Source organism: Anas platyrhynchos, chromosome 3 (assembly GCF_047663525.1).
Source record: "Anas platyrhynchos isolate ZD024472 breed Pekin duck chromosome 3, IASCAAS_PekinDuck_T2T, whole genome shotgun sequence".
NCBI lineage: Eukaryota > Metazoa > Chordata > Aves > Anseriformes > Anatidae > Anas > Anas platyrhynchos.
In genome coordinates this window covers 44,034,549-44,054,314 of record NC_092589.1, presented here as the reverse complement: position 1 = coordinate 44,054,314, position 19,766 = coordinate 44,034,549, and the positions used below count along the sequence as shown (strand labels likewise).

At 38.8% G+C, this 19,766-nt stretch overlaps 1 protein-coding gene across 14 annotated transcripts in view; it reads left to right on the top strand.

Annotated features, from left to right (window-relative positions):
* The window catches only part of DISC1 (DISC1 scaffold protein), a 197,563-nt gene extending 178,105 nt beyond the window's left edge, over positions 1 to 19,458 (top strand). For 9 of the 14 annotated variants that reach the window (XM_072035781.1, XM_072035779.1, XM_072035782.1 and 6 more), the window contains 2 exons: positions 2,931 to 2,975; positions 12,515 to 19,458. In XM_072035781.1, coding sequence (XP_071891882.1) covers positions 2,931 to 2,975; positions 12,515 to 12,718 — 249 coding nt within the window. In that variant the 3' untranslated portion in view covers positions 12,719 to 19,458. Of the gene's footprint in view, positions 1 to 1,216; positions 1,293 to 2,930; positions 2,976 to 12,514 lie in introns of all 14 variants that reach the window. The other 5 variants (XM_072035783.1, XM_072035786.1, XR_011808282.1 and 2 more) reach the window with 4 other exon arrangements.
* The last annotated feature ends 308 nt before the right edge of the window (positions 19,459 to 19,766 follow it).

Genomic DNA, 19,766 nt, shown 5'->3' with positions numbered 1-19,766 from the left:
TTAGAAAACAAAGAAACAAATAAACGCAAGAATTAAAAAAAAAAAAAAAAAAAAAAAAAGGAGAACAGAAATAACCCCTCGCTTAGATCCTCAGATACTGCTTTGCAGAAGGGACATTTTTCATTTTTAATTAAATATCCTCACTAGATCACAAGATATGAATGTTCTGATATAAAATATGCAAGGTATAAATTCTTTGAAAGTTCAGATATTTTACTGTCATGTGTGAGCACAGGTTTATTAACTGTCAACAGTTACTTTATAGTCCTCATAACTGTGTTTTCTAAGACAGTAGAGAAATTTTTATCAGTTTGTTTATGCAGCAGACTATGGTATACCCCAAATAATTCTGCAAGCCAGGCTTCCTTTATAAAACTGACTGTTAAGCAAGGAAGACAATCACATGGTTTGGCAGCTCAGGTTACTGAAACATCATGACTAATTTTTTGGTCAAAACTAAATAAAGTGAGGCCAGTAAAATTAATCCTGAAACAATCTAATTTACTTAAAATTAAGGTGTACCCTTCTCAGCTACAGATAATTTATTAGAATATAGTATTTTAAAAAGTGCTGATGCAAACTTGTAGACAGTACTTTTAGTCTCAGTCTTGTCAAAGTCAACTTGTTTTCTAATGAAGTTAAAACAGATTCTTGATTTTTCATGTAAGCGTGTGTTCTCCAGGTAGTGGCTGTTTTGCCAAAAATGAGGTGCCCTGCCAGTGCAGTTCTAGTTTGTCTTTTGCTAACTAACTGAGATTGATTTTTCTCCCAAGTCTCTGGGGAATTCAAGATGGGTTCTAGTTTTCATCCCAGAAATGATCCATACTTTTAAACTGCAAGTAATATTGCTCAGGTTGCACGTGAGTGAGATGGAAGTTGCTGTGGTCGATAATATGTAGTTAGATGCATATATATGAACATGTGAGTGATTCCTAAAGTATGCAGTAGCGTTTCATTTCTCTTCAGACATTAATGCTTGCTTGTTCCACTACTTATGAAATCTTGCTTTATTTTTTGTTTGTCGATAATGTATGTGTAAGCAACGCATATTAATAATGCTAGCAGCACCAATGATAACTAATAAACATAGAGATGTGTGTGTGCTGGGACCTCCCTAACACCAAGTATCTTGATGAACATGAGTATGTGTGTACCCGCAGGCTTGAGTTCCTGACCTATCCTTTTTTCTTCTTCTGCTATCTGGCATGCTGTGCAGTGTTCCCTCTTAATCACTATGAAGGAAAGAAACACCTACTAGATTTCAAGAAAATTGAGGTGATTAAAGTTACAAGGTAAAAAACAAAATTCAGTAGTGTTACCTTTCTTGTAAGTCAGCATTTTTGGTAGTTTTCCCATCAGAATTCTTTGTAGATCATTTCTTATATTTTCACTTGTTACTGAAGCGAGAAAAGAGGTAAGAGTAAGGGTTGGTTTTCTTTCCTCACCTCTGCATACTTCAGTTTTGCCATCTGGGAAGATGTTTAGAAGTCTTTTTGAAAACATTAATGTTGGGAAGGTTCTATCATTGTAAAGCATTCATTTTATTCACTGTTTTTAAGATATTAAATGTTTTAAGTAATATTAAGTGAGCAGCTATGAAATATTTATAATATTTAATGTACTGTCTGTCATTAAAAAGAAGTCATCACAGCATATGACACAACATTTTTCAGAATTTATCAATAGCAAGGAACAAGAAAGCCTCAGTTAACGGGCTGCAACTCATTACTGTGCACTGAGATAGCCTGTGATCCAGGAAGCAAATGTGCAATGTGTAAAGGACAAAGCCTTTAGAAAGCTAAATAAACTGTGCATTCATTTGAGTTTTAATTAAATATTGTATTTGTGGAGCTTCAAATGTAATTTGGAAACTTAAAATTTAATCATCTTTTTGAATGTCAGCATTAAGCATCAGTGGAAGTCAGTGTCTGAATGTTTTCTGTATTAATCCAAGCTGGAAAGGGTTGCTGTAAAAACAGGAAGCTGGCTTGTATACAATGATCAGATCATTGTTGTACAGTCACACATGTGGTTGTGCAGTAAGATGCCCCTTAGCTGCGAGTGATACTGTCATATCTATTGGTAAACACGCTAACTCTTTAGATAGAGATAACAGTATCTCAGTAAGTTTAATGCTTACAAGTATGTTGCAGTAAAAATAGAATAACAAAATGAGTATGGTAGGTAAAATACATCTAAACAGCTTCTCTTCATATAGACTATTGAAATATGCAGAAATTGTAATGGTCTTATGGAAGAGTAATGATTTTCTACTGTATTATACATATACATACATACCTGTGATACTAAGTATTGCCCTATCAAAGCACTATCCCTATATCTGTTTATTTAGATATTACCAATATTGTTGTTTGAGATAAGTATTAATGATTTTCCAGGAACATTAACATGAAATTTTTGACTGCTCCTCATTCAGTGAAAAATTGCCCAATTTCTTACAGACTTTACAGACAAAGTAAGTTTTGAAAGAGGAACTGTAGTTACCACATGTTACTAATAAAAACCATCAGTGGGGGCAGAATCTCCTGCCCAAAATCATTTACAGGGTTTGTGCCAGAAAATTTCTGTAGACTTCTGAATGGTGTTTAGATCAGTAAGAGTTTGGTAGAGAAGTTTGTCTCAATCTATATTTAGTCTTTCAGTTTTAGAGGCAGTGTTCCTTGTGGGTTTTAACAGGGAAGCCAAAATTCAGGCTTTAATAAAATGTATTCAAATTTAGCTTTAAATATTGGGTGGCTGCCAAGGCCCCATTAGAAAAGCAATTGAAATGTTTCATACATCTGTAGTAAAATGATGTAATTGTTCAGCTTATATAACTTTTTATGTGCTATACTGTTTTTGTAAGTTCCATTGAAATATTAATGTTTACACATGTATGTACCATATACTTAATAACTTATCTGCAACAGGTTGTGGAAGACATTTCATTTGGAGCAGAGGGTCATTTATCTGAGGTAAGTGTTTTCTAGGCAGTATAAAGTGGTGACATTGTACAGACTTTTCTGGGGTTGAATTAGAACTAATGATACCTGTTCTTATAGTGTTACCTTTTGGTAAAAATTTGAGAGCAAAATCTCTATGTAGTATGTAAGCATTTAGAAAAACAACACAGGCACAATCAGAGTTGGCCCATTCTTTTTTTCCATCGAAGATAATGGCAAAATTGCTGCATATTTCAGAGAGTTTATAGTTAAATTTCACTTTGCCAGTGCTTTTAATTCAAATGAACAACAGAAAGGATATGTTGGGGAAATGTAGAACCAATTATAGTCAGCCAACCTCACTGTAGCACCATAATAATGCTTAAGAATGGAACAAAATCATGATGTTTTACTTGGCTTCTTGTGTACCACTAAAAATGCCTTTATAAATCCTCTTGAATTTATTTGGAAAGTATAGTAGCATAGAACAGAACACATATCAATAAGATTTTCATCTGAATAAAAATAACTGATATTTGTCATTTTACTCTATATTCATAAATAAAAAGATGTCAGATCGTAGTCTATATATTTGAGCAAAGTCCAGGATAATTGAGTAATATAAGATGCCCTATGAAAGTGATGAGAAAAATCTGCTTGTTACTGTCTACATACAAACTAAGAGTTTAGGTAATATATGTGTAAGGAGATTGATAGTGGTTAAAGGAGCTGTACGGATTCAGTGTGATCAGTATGCCCTGGGTTGAAGCCTACATATTAAGGAAATTTAGTATCCATGCATTTTGTCCAGCCAACAAATTAATTACATGAGTAAGTAACCCCCAGTTCACCTCCCATATTAGTATGCATGCCACCTGACAAGTACAAGGGACAAAGAGGTAGCCAAGCAAATGAAAAAAAAAACAAACAACACACACAAAACCAGAAGAGAGTTGCAATTTGGGATAACTATTCATATGAGATATTTCTTTGGATCCTCACCAATGAATCCAAAGGCTGTGGAGCAGCTGGAGTGCTCCAGGAAAGATAATCTACTGCAAGACCAAGCTCAGATGTTGACCTTGTATACAAGGGGACTGACATGAGAACATGTCTCGGATGGACTGCTTAGCTTTGTGTGAATTCAGCATAAATGAAAATGGAAATCCTTGACAGTGGATGTGAACTGTGCAAAAGAACGTTCACCACAAAATGCAAAAAAACTCTCTCAACTGTGAATTTTGCTTTGAATTAAAGCAAAGCTGCAGGTGCTTATGTCCATGGATGAAGTAGGAGTGAGTAGTCCCACAGAGTAAAGGTACCAAAAAGCCCTACTGCCAAAAAGGCAGCACAGAGGAATGCTGGTAGTGATAGATGCCAAGGTGACAAAATATTTGCTTGAGACTAAAAATTACTTATGAAAGCTCTACTGTGTGCTTGTGTGCAGCAGTGAGCTGCACTGAACACCCAGACCCTCAGTAAAGAAGTTGTCCTTTGCTTAGCAGGAGATCACAGGACATGCGAGTGTCACGCGTGCTGGGCCTATGTATGTGCCAGAGCAGCCAGGCATGCAGGGGTACTGCTAGGGAAGTCTTCAGCAAGAGTTTAATATCTTACGCAGGCAGAGGAACCTTACCCTTTTGAAGTTTTGAGGGGAAAAAATAAATAAAGAGAATCAAGAGCAATAATATAAATAAAGGAAATGGAAATCAGTTAGAAAGCCAGGCTCTACCACGCTGCCACAGCTGGATTGAGGTAGAGTTGTAGACAGCTTTATAAAGGATCTATGAAACTGTCAGCACCCTCTGCCCTGTCAAGGCTTTGCCTAAATGTTCCTTTAACGCTCTGGTCCCTTAATCCTTGTCAGTCTCCCTGTTGCCTGCAGGAGAGCTCCGTTACTCATTCCACATTGTTGCATTTTAGTGACTCAGGAGCAGAGCAAACAATACTACCAACCACCTATAAATGATACCCAGCTATGCTGACTCCTAGCACAGCGGGACGTGGACACTAGAAAACAATTTGGTGCTTTTGTTTCTCTTCCAAGTCCTGGCCCACTGTGAATTTTTATTTGTAAGTCGGTAAATAGCCTTATCCTCCCACAGCAGGAACTGGAATTGTCCCAGTTTAATTAAATGAGTCGATGCAGTAGTCTGTACTGATTTGAGGAAGCCTGCACTCAGGGAAGATCTTGAATCTACTCGAGATGAGAATGGGAAGACTGCTGTCACACAGGCTGCAGCAGGGTGCTGGAAGACAATGGAGAGCTCTATTCTCGCAGAGATGATTTTCCAAGGATGCTCCTCCATAGCTGTAATGGAAGATATGCGAAGGGAAGGATTGCCAGCATCAGGCTGTAATTTTGATGAGTCATTTAACACTCCCATGTGTTGTTGTATCCCTGCAGAGGAGGGAAAAGGATTGGTGCAAGCAAAGGGAATGTGGGAAAAGCACGTGATGGTGGGGGAGGTAGCTCACAGTTGCAAAACAGCTGTCTGGAAAGCTTCATGCCTGAGTTGTTGCATATGAGAAACAGGAGCATGTTGTAGTGCTGAAGTCTCCTAAATGTGCATAAACAGGCTGATGGAACAAGCTAGCAGTCTGTAAGTGGAAGGTGATAAGAGCAGAAGTAACCGGGGAACATCCTTGATCCTAGTTCTGTGGAAAGTCAGAGAGCCACCTCCATGAAGGAAAATCAGGGAAACAACAGGTAGGAGGAAACAGCAGATGATACCCTCCAGAAGACACCATATTTATAATAAGGCAACACGTTCTTTTGGTGCAGAAAAGAGCAAGCAGTCACAGACCATGTATCTGTCCATGTCAGAGACTCTTCAGTGGCCCATAAGAATTCTGAAAAGAAAAGGAAAAAGTATTGCTAACGATGACCCTGTGAAAGAGTAGTGCACACTATAAGAGTGAACCAGGAAGACCACAGTACACACTAAGTTTCAGGAAGCAAAAGATGCATACTGGCAGGAGACTTCAGTGGTAAGCTGTCTGTAAGGGAGAGCTGAAAGAAAGCATCGGTATGTCCTTGAATAAGAAAGTTAAGTGAGAAGATAAAATGAGAGCAGAGTGCAGAACTTTATTTTCTTAGTTTGAAGTCTTTCTAAAAATAATAAACCATTATATATGTAACACTGTTAGTATTCACCACAAAGTAGCAAGAGAAGAACATGGTGAAGGGTCTGAAGGTAAGTGAGATGCACTGAAGTCAGGCTAGACTGATGAAATTCCTTCTGAAGTGCATAGGAGCCAAGAAAAACAATCTCCAAACCATTAACAAGCTTCTATGAGAACTCCTAAAGGAAAGTTGAAGTCCCAAGGGATCAGTAAAAGGCAGAGTTGGTATTTGCCTTTAAAAAGGAGATAGGCCAGGAGTCTATGTGCCAGCCAATGTAATTTCAATTAGGATTAGAATTCCAAATGTTCCTGATAGATTGAAAGACTAGCCTGAAATCAATAAGATGTGATATGTTAAAAGACAGGTGCAAATTGCACTCAGGGCAGAAAAAAAGTCGTGTTTACGTATACAGATGGTAAATAGCAGCTAAGATGACAATACTACGGAATAGAAATCTGGTGTTATAGTGGATTGCAAACAGAGTGGGATTCATTACCTTGATCCTGTTGCAAAGGAGGGCAAAAGTCATTTGCAGCTTCATTAATGGGAATGTCAGTTGTAAGAAATAATTACTGTGCTTAGCTGAGAATGTCAAAGCCTCCACAGGAGTATGGGTCTGGGTATCTCTGTGTGGAAGATAGGGACGTGCTGAAAAAAAGAAAGAAAAGAATACAAAAAAAAATGTTTAGAAATCTTGGTCTGGTCAAAGTCAAAATCTTCCGTCACAGAAAAAATAGTAGTAAAGAGGGTAATGATCAGTTATTGTGTGCTGCGTAAGGGTAAAATGAAATGAAAACATCTTAGTTTGTAGCAAGGGAAGTTTGGGTTAGGAAAACTTGCTCGCTGTAAGGATGGTTGAGCCCTGGAGCAAGCTCTGCCCTGACAGCTGGAACCACAAAATCCCTGTCAGCTGCTGAGAGCTGTATGGACAGGCATCAGCTGAGGGCAGTAACGGTGTGCTTGATCTCACCACAAACCATGGAGGGGGCTTTTGTGGCCCTTTGTTGCGTCCTGATTGCTCTTACCATGATTCTAGGATGGCGGTGGTCAGGAGTAAGAAGCATTATTTTCAGAGTATGAGATTAGGCCTGCTGTCAGTGGCTGCTTTGCCCTTCTCACCTACAGCACCTGCCCAGGACAGTGCACACAGGACAGCAATTCTGGGATGCAGGGCAGAGGCAAAGGCTTCCTCCACTGCAGACACTTTGTGGCTATGCAGCTCACTAACCAAGGGCACGCACATGTAGCCAGCATGCGACTGAAGCATCTGCTCAAGCAGGACAAGCATATGGACATTTCCATTTTGTTTCTAGAAATGATTTAAGAGATGCCCTAGCCTGGCTTTTTGGAGTTTCAAGTGCTCACAATTTCCATTAACTTCTGCTAGGGGTGAGGGCAAGCATGCAGCACTTCTGCAAACAATAAGTCACTGTTCTAAGCCTTGTGCCGTAACAAAAAGTATCTGTCTGCAAGGGCAGCTTTTTGTAGTTGTTACTTATATTGCTTTGAATGATTTTAACTCTTAGAGGATTTCGTAGAGGTGAAAAAAATCTGGCTGTGATGTTTTGCATAAGGTCTTTTAAGGCTTCTATTTTTCTTATTTTGTTAGAGTTATGACACTGCTAGTTTAAAGCAAGGCAACTCCTAAAAAGTTCCTGTGTATTAAGAACAAATTTTAAGGATTTATCTGGGAAGCCTGCTTCTCAGCACAACAACCAGACTAATAGAGGCTCTAATCCCTAATAGCGTTAGATTAATCTAGCTACTAGAATACTGATTCTTCCGTATAAAATTGCTGAATTGGATCCAAGAGAGCACAGAAGGAGTTTACACTGGAAAAGCTGACCAAACATTTTACTCGAGTAATGCTGTCGAGGAGCTGTTGCTCGTAGGTGACTAAAATGGCTTGTAAAAGGGTAAAATAAAATGCAGAAGACTAAAGTGGAAGCCATTTCCTCTGCTCTTAATTTGATGCACTGATGCTGTGCAGCGTCTGGGACAGAATAAGAATTTATATTTTGCATGAGAAGGCAGAAGAATTCCTTCAGTTACCACCATAACAAATAACAAGTCAGACCCACGTTTGTACTATTTAAACCTGTTTAAGGATTTAGAAATAAAAAATAAATCCCAACCAGCTATATACCCATTCACAGAAAAATCCATAAAGCAAAATTGCATCTCAGCTCTTTCCTGACTGCTGCAGTCTCTGCTAGCTGCTTCCTAAAAGCGCTGTTAGTGCAGAAATAACCAAAGAAGTCTTAAGACTTAGAGCAGCTTGTAGCATCGACATAACCTACGAGCTTGGATGAATTGTGTTTTATTAATACGCTGAGCTGGAGGCAGCGTCCTCTTTCCTCTCAAAGATGTTGATCAGTGTGAAGTGCCACTTTCCAAGCAGGAGCTGTTCTGAATAGTTCGTGTGCCACTGACAGTGGTTTCCTGTTTATATAGACAAATGTCAAATAAAAATGTTACCGGTTATGTTAGCAGGCATGGAAGGCTCTGAGAGGGACCTTTCCTATCTAGTTCTCTGGGTTAGCATACTGTTTTCATATGAGGGTCCAGGGACAGGAGCTGTGGAATTGATTGAATGTTTAGAATTCTTCCTGTATGTTTTTGAGAGCAGTGCATGTTTTTACCATCACATGTATAGCACTTGATATTAAACTAGGGTACCTAAACCAAAGTTATAAACGTCTGCACCACCACATCCTTCCAATCCAAAATAAGAATGGCCATTATATACGTGTTCTGTATATAATCCATGTATGATTATATACAGTCTATAGGAAAACTCTCCTGCATTTTTCCCTTAATGTTTGTGAGTACGTCCTTGAGAGACAATGCTTGTCTAAACTATGGAGGATCTTCTCATTTCAGCTGAAAAGGCAGTTCTGTGTCATACAGATGCAAAAATAATTCATCCATACACTATTATTGCTAGATTAAAGCTGCAGAATGCACATTAAGTTTTTAAGATTAACAAAATGTAACATCTACCTTATGGAGATATTTTAGTTACACCGCAGAGCAGCCATAACCATACAGTTACGATTAAATTGGGTACAAGTGTGCAAAGACCTAAATAAGTTTGATTGGATTTCTACTTTTTTAGATTTCCCTGCTTCTCTGTATTGAAGGAACAATTCTTCATTGAGCACACAATTTTTCCTAGTACTCATTTTTCATTTATCTTAGTTTCCAAAGTAAACACGATTTCTGTTACATTTTAGGTAATTCATTGTGTATTCAAAATGTAATAAATCAGGAAGATTTACTGTATTTGTTACATGTGAGCTAGAACGGAAATTTTACTCCAAGGGAGAATCTTAAGTATTTAGTTGACGGAGGAATTAATGTGAATGGCTGTAAGAAGCACAGAATCTTATTTCTGAGCATGTTTAGCTCACCAGTAGACTCCTTGTCAGAAACTGCAGCAGGGTGAAAGCCCAAAATATGGGTGAGTACTGATGCAAAGCACTTTGCTACAGAATGAGCGTTTGCCTGAAGTCCCTTGAGGGCTGGCTCATGGCTTCCTTCTGTCATTCCTGGGACCTTTCGTTACTTGACTGTTAAGTTTTATTTTAAAAGGAAAATAAAATGTCAAATGTGAAATCAGATTAGGTAGCTGCACACACCTACTGGTGAATTTCAATGTGAATTTCAGGCTGTAATTATATTTTGAGTTTTAACGACCTGATCACCTTAGAACTAGGCCATACTTGCAACTTGGAGCCTTTTTTGCCAACCATGTCTCTAAGCACTGTCCCTTGTCAGCATCTCTCATCCCATCTGAAGTGCAGAGAAGGGGTAGGTCTAGGAGATCCGATTTGCCCTGTATGCTCACTGGCACTGATTAGGGAAAAATTTCCACTGTGGATGTTCACAGCAGGTCTAAACAAATGCAGACAGTGCACTTATCATTTGGATTAGCTGCTCAGTGAACTCCTTGTGTTTGCATCTACTAGCTGGGAAACAGGGCCATTTTAAAGTGGAAGAAATAGATCTCTTACAGCCACCAGTGGCAGTGCTAATTTGTTGACCAATTCTCTGGACACACTGTCCTACTGTCAACAGTATCCCCTTGATAAAAGCAGTAAGTGGATCAGACAAAAATATACAATATATTGATGTTGCAAGAGCTAAAGCCTGCTTTTTACATGTTTCTATAAGATACCGCTTCTTCAGGATCTGTACAGGACTAACTCATTTTGCCTAAGTGCACAAGCTGTAGAAAGAGTCTGATTTGAAAACTTTGTGGCTTTTTTTTCTGTCAGAGCAGTCCTGAAGAGCTTGTGTGTTAATAAAAGCTGTTCTTCCTAAATATAAATTCCCAAATTAACTGATGATGGGGTGGCACTGCATGTTTTTTGTCCTGTTTTTCTTGCATTTGAGATGATGATTATGTGAAGATCTGATTTTCCATGGGTAATGAACTGCCATGGAAAAGTGTTCAGAAGTTGAGCTTTCTCCAGAATGGCCATCACTTTAGATGTTCTTTCAGAGCAGGCAAGTTTTACTTACAATTTATGGACTCTCTTCTTCCTAGCATGAGACCTAAGTTCTTTTAGACAACTGTCATCTGTTCTTGCATGTGTGTCAGTGTCATAGAGTGATTCATGAAAAGCTTTCTGTTGATATAAATTGCCTGGGTTATCCCACTCCCTAGAAGCATATGGAGTCCTGCTGTTTTATTGAGTAACGATTTAACAGCTGGATGGAAGACTTGTTCCTCGTCTTTCATCCTCAGTCTAGAGACAAGGACATTCCTAGTTGATGTAGGGAGAATGTGCATGTTCTCCTACCTTGTTCTTCTTTTGAAAACAATGGGTCAATTTTACATCTATAACCTCTGTTGAATTCTGTTGTAGATTCTGATACTCGATAACAACTCTGAATTTGGCTGCTCAGGTATCACGTACAGAGCCAGGGACTCAGCTGGCTGGTTCTCACGTTGTGCTTCTCTGCCTCTAAGCTGTGGACATTTGCAACATAACCTGTTTCCAGCTCACTTGTCCAGGCTTTGAGCTCATTGCATACCCATGTGATCTGCTGGATAGCTGTGTCTGGCAGAAGACATAGGAAGGCAAAAGGTCAAAGCTCTGTGCTGTAACAGAGGATGTACCAGCAAGCAGACCTCTTCTGACATTTGACTCTACGTACGCACTGCATGACGCAAACACTAAGGGTAGCACAAACTTGAGGTCTGGTAAATGTGTTTACCAAAAATCAGATTTTCCCAGTGGGCAGCATTCCAACAGTTTTTGGCACAATTTCATTGACTGAAGACTTGATTTCACTCAAACAACCACCAATGCATGATATTACGGATCAGTGCAAAGGACTCCAGTACTTCTTCAAAGGAGCAAAACTTGTCTGATATTTGTATATGGACACATATGTAGCAGGCTATAGATGAGTACATACTCTAGGTCTAGAGAAAATCCAGTTGTCTGTATTCCAGCTGATGAATGATCTGTTTTTTTCAATGCAGCTCCAGCCAAACTTCATCCTGACACCATAATCTTTTCTTTACAGATGTCCCCTGTATTTCACTGTAGACAGCACTATGATGCCTTGGAGGGTGAAAGGCTAATCTCAGTGCTGCACAAATTGGTTGATTTTTTTCCCCACTCAGTTATGCTGGTTATTTGAGTCATTTCTCAAAGAGGAAGTCAATACAAAATATAAAAGATACAAATTATCCTTCTGCAGTATATCTGACAGCAAGCAAATCTATAGGAACAGCCTTTGTAATGGGTTTAGAATACTTGATTTAAAATAGAAAAAGCCTTTCCCTCTATAAAGGTCTAGGTAGACAACCATTACTTTTGAAAATTTATACTTATTTCACCATAACATAGTAACAAAGTGTAGTTTCATGTTGTATTCTGTAAGACTTCGATGTGTTTTCTCTAATCAGTTGAACAAAGTCCCTGAGTATTCTAGCCAGATTTTTCTTCAAAAGGCAAGTGCGTTTTTGTATTTATGTGAGATGCCAAAAATGATGCTTCTTGAAATGTTGAAATGGCCTAAATGTGTAAATCATATTTACAAAAACAACTTGAAATTTAGGAACCTAAATGGTGTAGTCAGCATGAGTTTTCCCTCCCCTGCTGTGGTGAGACAACAGGGGAGAGGGAGAGCAGTTCAGTCTTCACACCCCTTTAATCCTCTGCTGAAAGTGAGATCATGACTTTTTTTCTGCTGGGAAATAGACTGCGACCACAAGCACATTCCATTCCATATATATCACCAAATTATTATGTAGTAACAACTTTATCTCTTTAACCGGAATTTGGTTTCAGGCAATATCTTAGCACTGCAAAATATCATATCCCATCACTAATATCTTATTTTGCCCTTAATTTGATGGAAATATCACGTAGAAATGTATAATCATCAGCAAACATGCTTTGTTTTCTTTTTCAACTTCCTTTAGGAGTTCTTCATATTTTCCACAGAGTTGGATGAAAAATGTGAAGCAATAAGTGAGAAATTGGTGCATCTGGAAGACCAACTGCAAACTTCAGTCTGCAGAGTTGATGAAGGAGTTATTCATATCCTTTTTGATGTATCTGTAGATGTATATCTATGTAAGTATGTATGTGAAGTATTTGCCTTTCAGATTCACATAGAGTACTAGTTCTTAAGGTAGATTAAATATATTAAGACAAGAAGAATTGATTGTCTTGCTGAAGTGGGAGTATTTGTTGTAGTTAAGTTTCCCTACAGTGCATTTGCACTGTGGTCTGATCCAGCCTTAATAGATTTCAGCACAAGATAGTTAGTTCTTTGTAAAGTGAAATTAGGCACTGAAACGCTTTTATTCTACTGTTACAGTCCTTCTGTTGGTAATGCACACAAAAGTGAATAACTAGTGCACCAAAATTAAGCATCGACACACATGCATTTCCCAGCATGATTTAGTTAAATTAAATGCTACATCATTGACTCAGACAGTGTATACTGTCACATGTAATTTGGCTTTCTTTACCTTTTGAAAAAAAATGACCAGCAGAGGCATCATATGGTATCCTATGCAATCTAATCTGCCTCTAACACTCCAGTGCAAGTGACCAGATGAGATGTCTTATAAAGCACTCTTATCTCTTTCTGTGCTTCATCTGTCATTCAGTATCTGATTGAAGATTGCTTAACCTTTACAGAGGCATTTGTTGGGCCTTCATCTGTGGAAATTTTTCCGAATTTAAGAGCACAGAGTATTTTTTCATTTATGATTTTCATAAAAAAAAAAAAAAATCAACACACAAGAGATTTTATTCTTCTAAGAAAGGGAAAAGAGAAAAAGAACCAATGAGACTAAAGAAGATGAGAGTACTTAGTTCATTAGTTTGTAATGGAAAAGAGATAGTAGACAAGCGGATAAGGAAGAAAGATGAATGCATTCAGGTTTGGAGAGATTAGCAGGCACCTGAAGGTGAGCTGAGGTGATAATGGAACTAAGAAGGATTCAGTTTCTCCCAAACAAAAGTGCACAGTCCTCCAGGAAAGAGTGTAGAGAGCTCTAGCGCAAAACTAGAAACGAGAATCAATAGAACACGTGGAACTACTACCTTGTTTTAGGTAATTAGGCATCCATTGCAAAAGTTTGTTTTCTAGAAACCCAATTTCTTTAAAGTTATTGGCATGAAAAGGTTTAAGGAAAAAAAAAAGTGTCACTAATTTGTCACTACTTCAAATCTTTCTTTTCTAAGCATTTCAATGTACACAAAAAAATATTTTCTTGTATTTGCCACAGGACAGTCTGCAATATTCTGTAGATCATATTTGCAGCACACATGCTTAGTTGCAGTTTTAGTTCCCTCGACTCTGTTCTTTTTAGAACTATGTGCACGTATGTGCCTTGCGTATGTGCAGTCCTTCCTCCCATAGGTATGTTTGCTCTCAAATGAACTTTACACATTAACTCTAGTAGAAAAACACTGAGGCTTGGATTTATGGGTTCGGTTCCCATCTTTGCAGTAGACTTAAGTTCATATTCAGACCTGTTCACTAAGACAGGTCTTGTCATAGTTATTATTTGCTATGCAAGGTGCAAGAAACTGAAAGAAAGATTTTTTGATTCCTGAAGAAAACACACTGCACGTATAATAGTATTTAGTTGTATTTTCTATGGACCATGTATATTTCTTTGTAGCTGCTGAAACTGGATGAGTAAGCTGAAAAGATAAAGATCTAATCACTAGAAGTTGAGGAGAGTTGTAGATTAATCTCATTCCTAGCCACAGTTGTCTGATACAGATCTGATTTCCCCTATCGGTGAAATTCAGTTCACATTATCTAAATGCAGAAATGCACACCCTGTGATATCCCGGTCCTCCTAGCAAGACCATCAGTTACAAAATAAGAAACCATGTTTAAAACATAGGGACACAGAGAGAAGCACTTCAGCTACCACTCATTAACATTCAGTTGCTATTTCAGAGGTAGTCCAGATCAATGTGCATAAAATGTTACCATCTGGTACATGTAATCACTGTGCTGTGCTTCAAAAAAGGAATGAGAATAACTACTACAGTGCTACAGACCTGTAGATAGTTTTTTTGTTTGTTTGTTTTCAATTAAAAACTGCCCAGTGCCCTATAAAGTAAACTTTTGCTTATAGGTAACTAGCCTATATTGCAGGAACCTGCACTGAGACTGGTGCCAATAATTAGCCTCAGTAGAAGAATCAGTTATTAATAGATGGAGATACTGTTTGCACTGTAGTTCATTTGCTTTTAAATGAAATTACTTTTTATCGTAAATGTTGGGCAATTATGCAGTCTTCGTTAAAAATCTGTGGCACTCTGTGAGTAGCATCTTTAAAGGTCTGAAATTATAATGAAGGCAGGATATGTTTTCAAACTCTCGGTTTTTGGTTATTTTTGCCCTTCTCCTCATCCCCCTAAAAACTGTCTTATATATAAATCCTACAAACTGTGTTAGGTCAAAAATCTGACTGGGGGCTGCACATATGTAGATTAGTACTGTTGTCTTATTATTAGAATACTTTTAAAGACCCCACTGAGAAAAATAAATTCCTGATGCTCTCGAGCCATTTGCCAATGTTTAGTGTGTGTCATAGCTTTGATTAATAATTAAGTTTGTATTAGAAGAAAAATCCCAGATGTCACTGTTTTTCATTCTACATTTTGATGGCACAGAACACTTAAATCAACTGTGCTGCTAGTTGTAATTGTCAGCACAACCTGAACAAAGGAGAAATCCGGTGATATTTCTTGGTCCTGAGTATTTGCACAGACCCACTTGGGATTCTCATTTAATATTGAAGCTTTCCACAGTAAATATTAAACTGTACTTTTGTATAAAAAGCATCAAACAATGGGGGAGTGTGGAGAAGAGCTCATCTGGAGCACTATGACATATTTGCTAACTTCAGTGTGGTATAACCAAATAAACCCACAAAACGTTCAATTAAAGTTAATCATTGGAAAGTGTATGAAAACAGTCCACATCATTAATTGGAAAAACCAAAGGAGGAGAGGTGACTCATTCTGGTGTCTGCAGAACTGATGAGAGGTGTTGCTTTCCTGACAGTAAAGGCCTGGAATTCCCAGTAAAATTAAATGGAGCCTATATTGCAATTTCACAGTCATTTTTGTTCTTAATTAGCAGTTGCGTTTTGATAGACAATTTGAATGCATGTAATAGTTCCTCCTGGTGAAAATGCTTTTGTTGGATGAAAACCTGGCTATACTATTATGTTAAAAGCATACAATCCTCCCCCCTTGCCATAAAATGGACATTTTAAAGTTATTTTGAAAACAGAATTTTGTGCCTAAACATTTATTAAGCATTGCAGGTCACATTGCTAATCCTTCACGTTTATGATATGGTAGGCTTTCATGTACCTCTTGCTTTACACTAGTGTAGGTTTTCCACAGAATCAGGAGAGTAGAGTTCAGGCCCTGACTGTACCTCACCTGTAGGAAATTTTGAGATCCCACAAGAGTAAGAATTACCAATGGTGTCCTCTTTGATTTTAATTTTGGGTGACAGGGTGATGGTTCCTTCCCAGTGTGTGTCACGTTGAGAGAATGTGGTTCCACCTTTCTTGTTCGTGCTGTGAGGTAGGTCAGTGCTTTTCCACCCGTGTGCATCTTTGCCTTCAGTCTGAAACATGGGTCTTTCCAATTAAACACTGAAATGACTTACCCCTTTGCAGGTCTTTTGGCACATGCTGTGTAGGATCAGAGAGTCATTTAGGTTGGAAGGGACCTGTGGAGGTAATCTGGTCCAATCCACTTGCTCAAGCAGGGACATGTAGAGCTGGTTGTCTAGGATCATGTCAAGTAAGGTTTTGAATATCTCCAAGGATGGAGACTCCACAGCTTCTATGCAGAACCTATGTGAGTAGCTGACCACCCTCACAGTAAAGAAACGCTTTCTTGTGTTCAGATAGAATTTCCTATTTTTAAATTTGTGCCTGTTGCTTCTTACCATTGAGAAGAGGAGTCTGGCTCCCTCTTCTTTATTACTGCCTTTCAGGTATTTATACATATCAATAAGTTCCCCCAAGCCTTCTCTTCTCCAGGTTGAACAGTCCCAGCTCTCTCAGCCTCTCCTCATATGAAGGATGCTCCAGTCTGTTAAATCAGTCCTGTGCCAGACATGCTCCGGATACTGACCAATCTTCCTCAAGACTTTTTAAAGACAGAGGAAGTCAAACAGGTGAAAAGCTTCAAATAAGAGTATGTTTGTGTTGCAGCATTGTTGAAGAAAATGGATTGTGTTTGTGTGATGCTGTTTCCAATTACTTTAACTTACTGCTTGTTAGACATCAGAGAGATTTTGCCATTTTTTTTTCTCTGGAAGATAGCAGAACCAGAAAACATTCCTTGTTGAAACTTGGTTTGGCTCTGGCCTTTGATACTGGCTCAACATTTGCATGTGGACCCATACACATTGAATTTTTTTGTGTTTTTAAAATGGATAAAGCCGGTTATACAGATATAACGTCTGTATACAGATAGAGATTCCATTCTCAGCCTTATGTCATGTATTTTGCCTAGCCATAAAGGTTTGTTTGACAGTTGCAGGTCTACACCTGACTGTGGTATTATTCGTGAGTTTACTGAAACTTGCTATAGGTAAGACTACACAGTCATCTTTCTTGTTGCTCTGTCTTTCTGTTGGTTGTTTCTTTCCTTGTCTCCTTCCTTTTCCTTCATGCTTCAAGATTTCTGATCCACTGGTAGTGAAATGTTTCAATTTTGCCTTTTTTTTAATACCTGAAAAGAATTTTGTCATCTCTTGGGATATTACAAATAACAGCATGTAGTCAGAGACTGCACATCAGAAGTAATTAAATTTCAGAGGCTTCATGGTGTTCATAAACTGAAGAATTTCTCTTTTCACAGTCAGGTTTTCAACAGAGTCTCCTGATTAAATTGCAGAGTTGTGGACAGTCCAGGACCACTTATAAGAGAATAATAATGTTTCTTACCTCAGAGAAGCTGTAAGGCATAATTAATTTGTCCTTGTACAGTGCTTTGAGATCCTAGGATAGGAGAAGTTGAGCGTGTGCTGCTGTTACTGATTAGTCATTAGTGCTGCTACTGAGTAGTCAGGGACAGAATCCCTTTACATTAGAGCTGTCCAGAAATTGAAAGTATGCATGAATACTCCTGGTGAATGAATTAAAAGTAAAACATCATAGCAAATGTTACATAAACGCATAAAGATGAATTTTGGAGGAAGTGATAGCAGAATCAAAAGCAGCCAAAAGGCTTCTCAAAGGCATAACTGTGACTGCCTGGAAAAGCAGTGTTTTGTGTGGCTTTCCTCTGGTTCACTGTAGTCACAATTTTTCAAAAGTAGAAGCTCACTTTTTGCAGTCGCATAACCTGAGGGTGTCTTTTTTTTCTTGACATTGCATTGACATCAGGGTCGGGTAAAACAACATTTCATAATGGATGGGCTGTGTAAAGGATAAAGCCTGTCCTTGTGCATTATTCTCCCTGTGCAGTGTGGTTTTGAAAGTGAGTTGTTTCAGTGTCAACCTGTTTCATTTCTCATGAAGATGCACATTCTGGTTCTCTCAGAAATCCTGATGGTGACTTACTGCTAGGGATGAACTTATTTCTCTTTCCCTTGAACCCCTTTTGGGGTCTTTGCCCTGTAGCTGTATCCGTACAGGAAGGAATGCTGTTCTCAGCGTGGTTGAAGATGGGCCTTAAGTTTTGTTCACATAGACTTGGTTCTTGGTTTATCTCTCTGATTTGGCTCCCTCTTGATTTGCTCTCCACATTGTGTAAGCTAGGGCAGAGTGGATAAAGTTGTTTGTCTTAGTGTGCTATGTCCAGCCCTTGTACTTGGATTCAGAGGTGGATAGTCTCACTGATGTAAGAGTAAGTTTATCTGCAGAAAGGGTGATCTATTGATAGTACAAGCTGTGTTTATTCCCAGGAGAGACTAGTGAACAAAACAGAAAGCTCTACTGCCCCAGGAAGACCAGCCACCTGAAATCTTGTGCATGTCTCAGCTGTTGCTACTGCCTCCTGTCTCTGCGTATCTCTGGTCCTACCTGCTGGTGTCTGCTCACTGCTGCACCCATTCACAGGTTGGTTACCATCCCCAATTCCTTCTCCCTGTCATTTTGGAGCTGGGGAAAGAGGGAAGGGGAAGGTCAGTGCCTCGTAAGAGGCAGAGACACGAGCCATTCTAAGTGCCTGGCAGGAAACCTGAAGTAGACAATGGAAAATAAGTAGGGCATAAACACTTTCTCTGCTTTATAGTAGAGAGGATTAATTTTGCCACCTTGCCTAGACCCCCCTACTCCCCTCCCTTGTCCTGGAACACAGTGCCTAGCTCACCAACTCCACACTAGCTCTGGTCACTTATGTCTCAGACCGCTTCTGTTGCCATTGGGTCAGAGCCACCCTATGTCTGGTGCTCAAAAATTCACCATCCAGCAGAAAACCAGGGGCTAAGTCTGCTGCATCCACAATACAATTTCTTCATCTCCCTCCTTCCCATGAGAACAGCATCGGAGCAGTATCCCCCATCCCCTCTTTTCTTTCTGTTTTTTTTTTGGTTGTTTTTTTTTGAGTGCTAAATAATGCTACTTGAGAACTTTTCCTGGATTTTTTTTTTTTAAAGCAAGTGAGAGAAATGTATTAATATTTAATCCAAACAATTTGGAAGAATTTGAAGCTACAATTAGATAGCCATGACCATCTGGTGTGAGCAACGGAACAACAATTTATTTAATAACTTGGAAAGAGAAAAGGGGCTGCCAATCACCTATCGATTTATTCCTTAATAAAGCTTGCACAGTCTCTGCAGAGGGAGATCCAGGTGGTGAAGGAGACACTCCAGACCGTGCTGGTGCAACTTCAGCCAGCCAGGGAGGCAGGAGAAGAAAAGGCTGGAGACTTCCCCTGTGACAGCTGGTGTCCAGGAAAACAAGACTTGGAGGAATAATGAGCAGAAAGAACTGGTAGGATGACATTAATTCACAAAGGGTGGCTTTTAGTAACTGAATACTGTTTTACCAAGCCTCAGGGATCTCTTCTCTGCCTGCATAACTAATAACTAAATCAATTATGGAGAAACAGAGCCCGGAGGTCTATCATCAGAAGTATTCCACGCAGCCTCACATGCTTTGGCACAGATTGGGAAACAGCTTTCGGAGCAGAGCATCCCCTGTAAATGTGTAGATTACA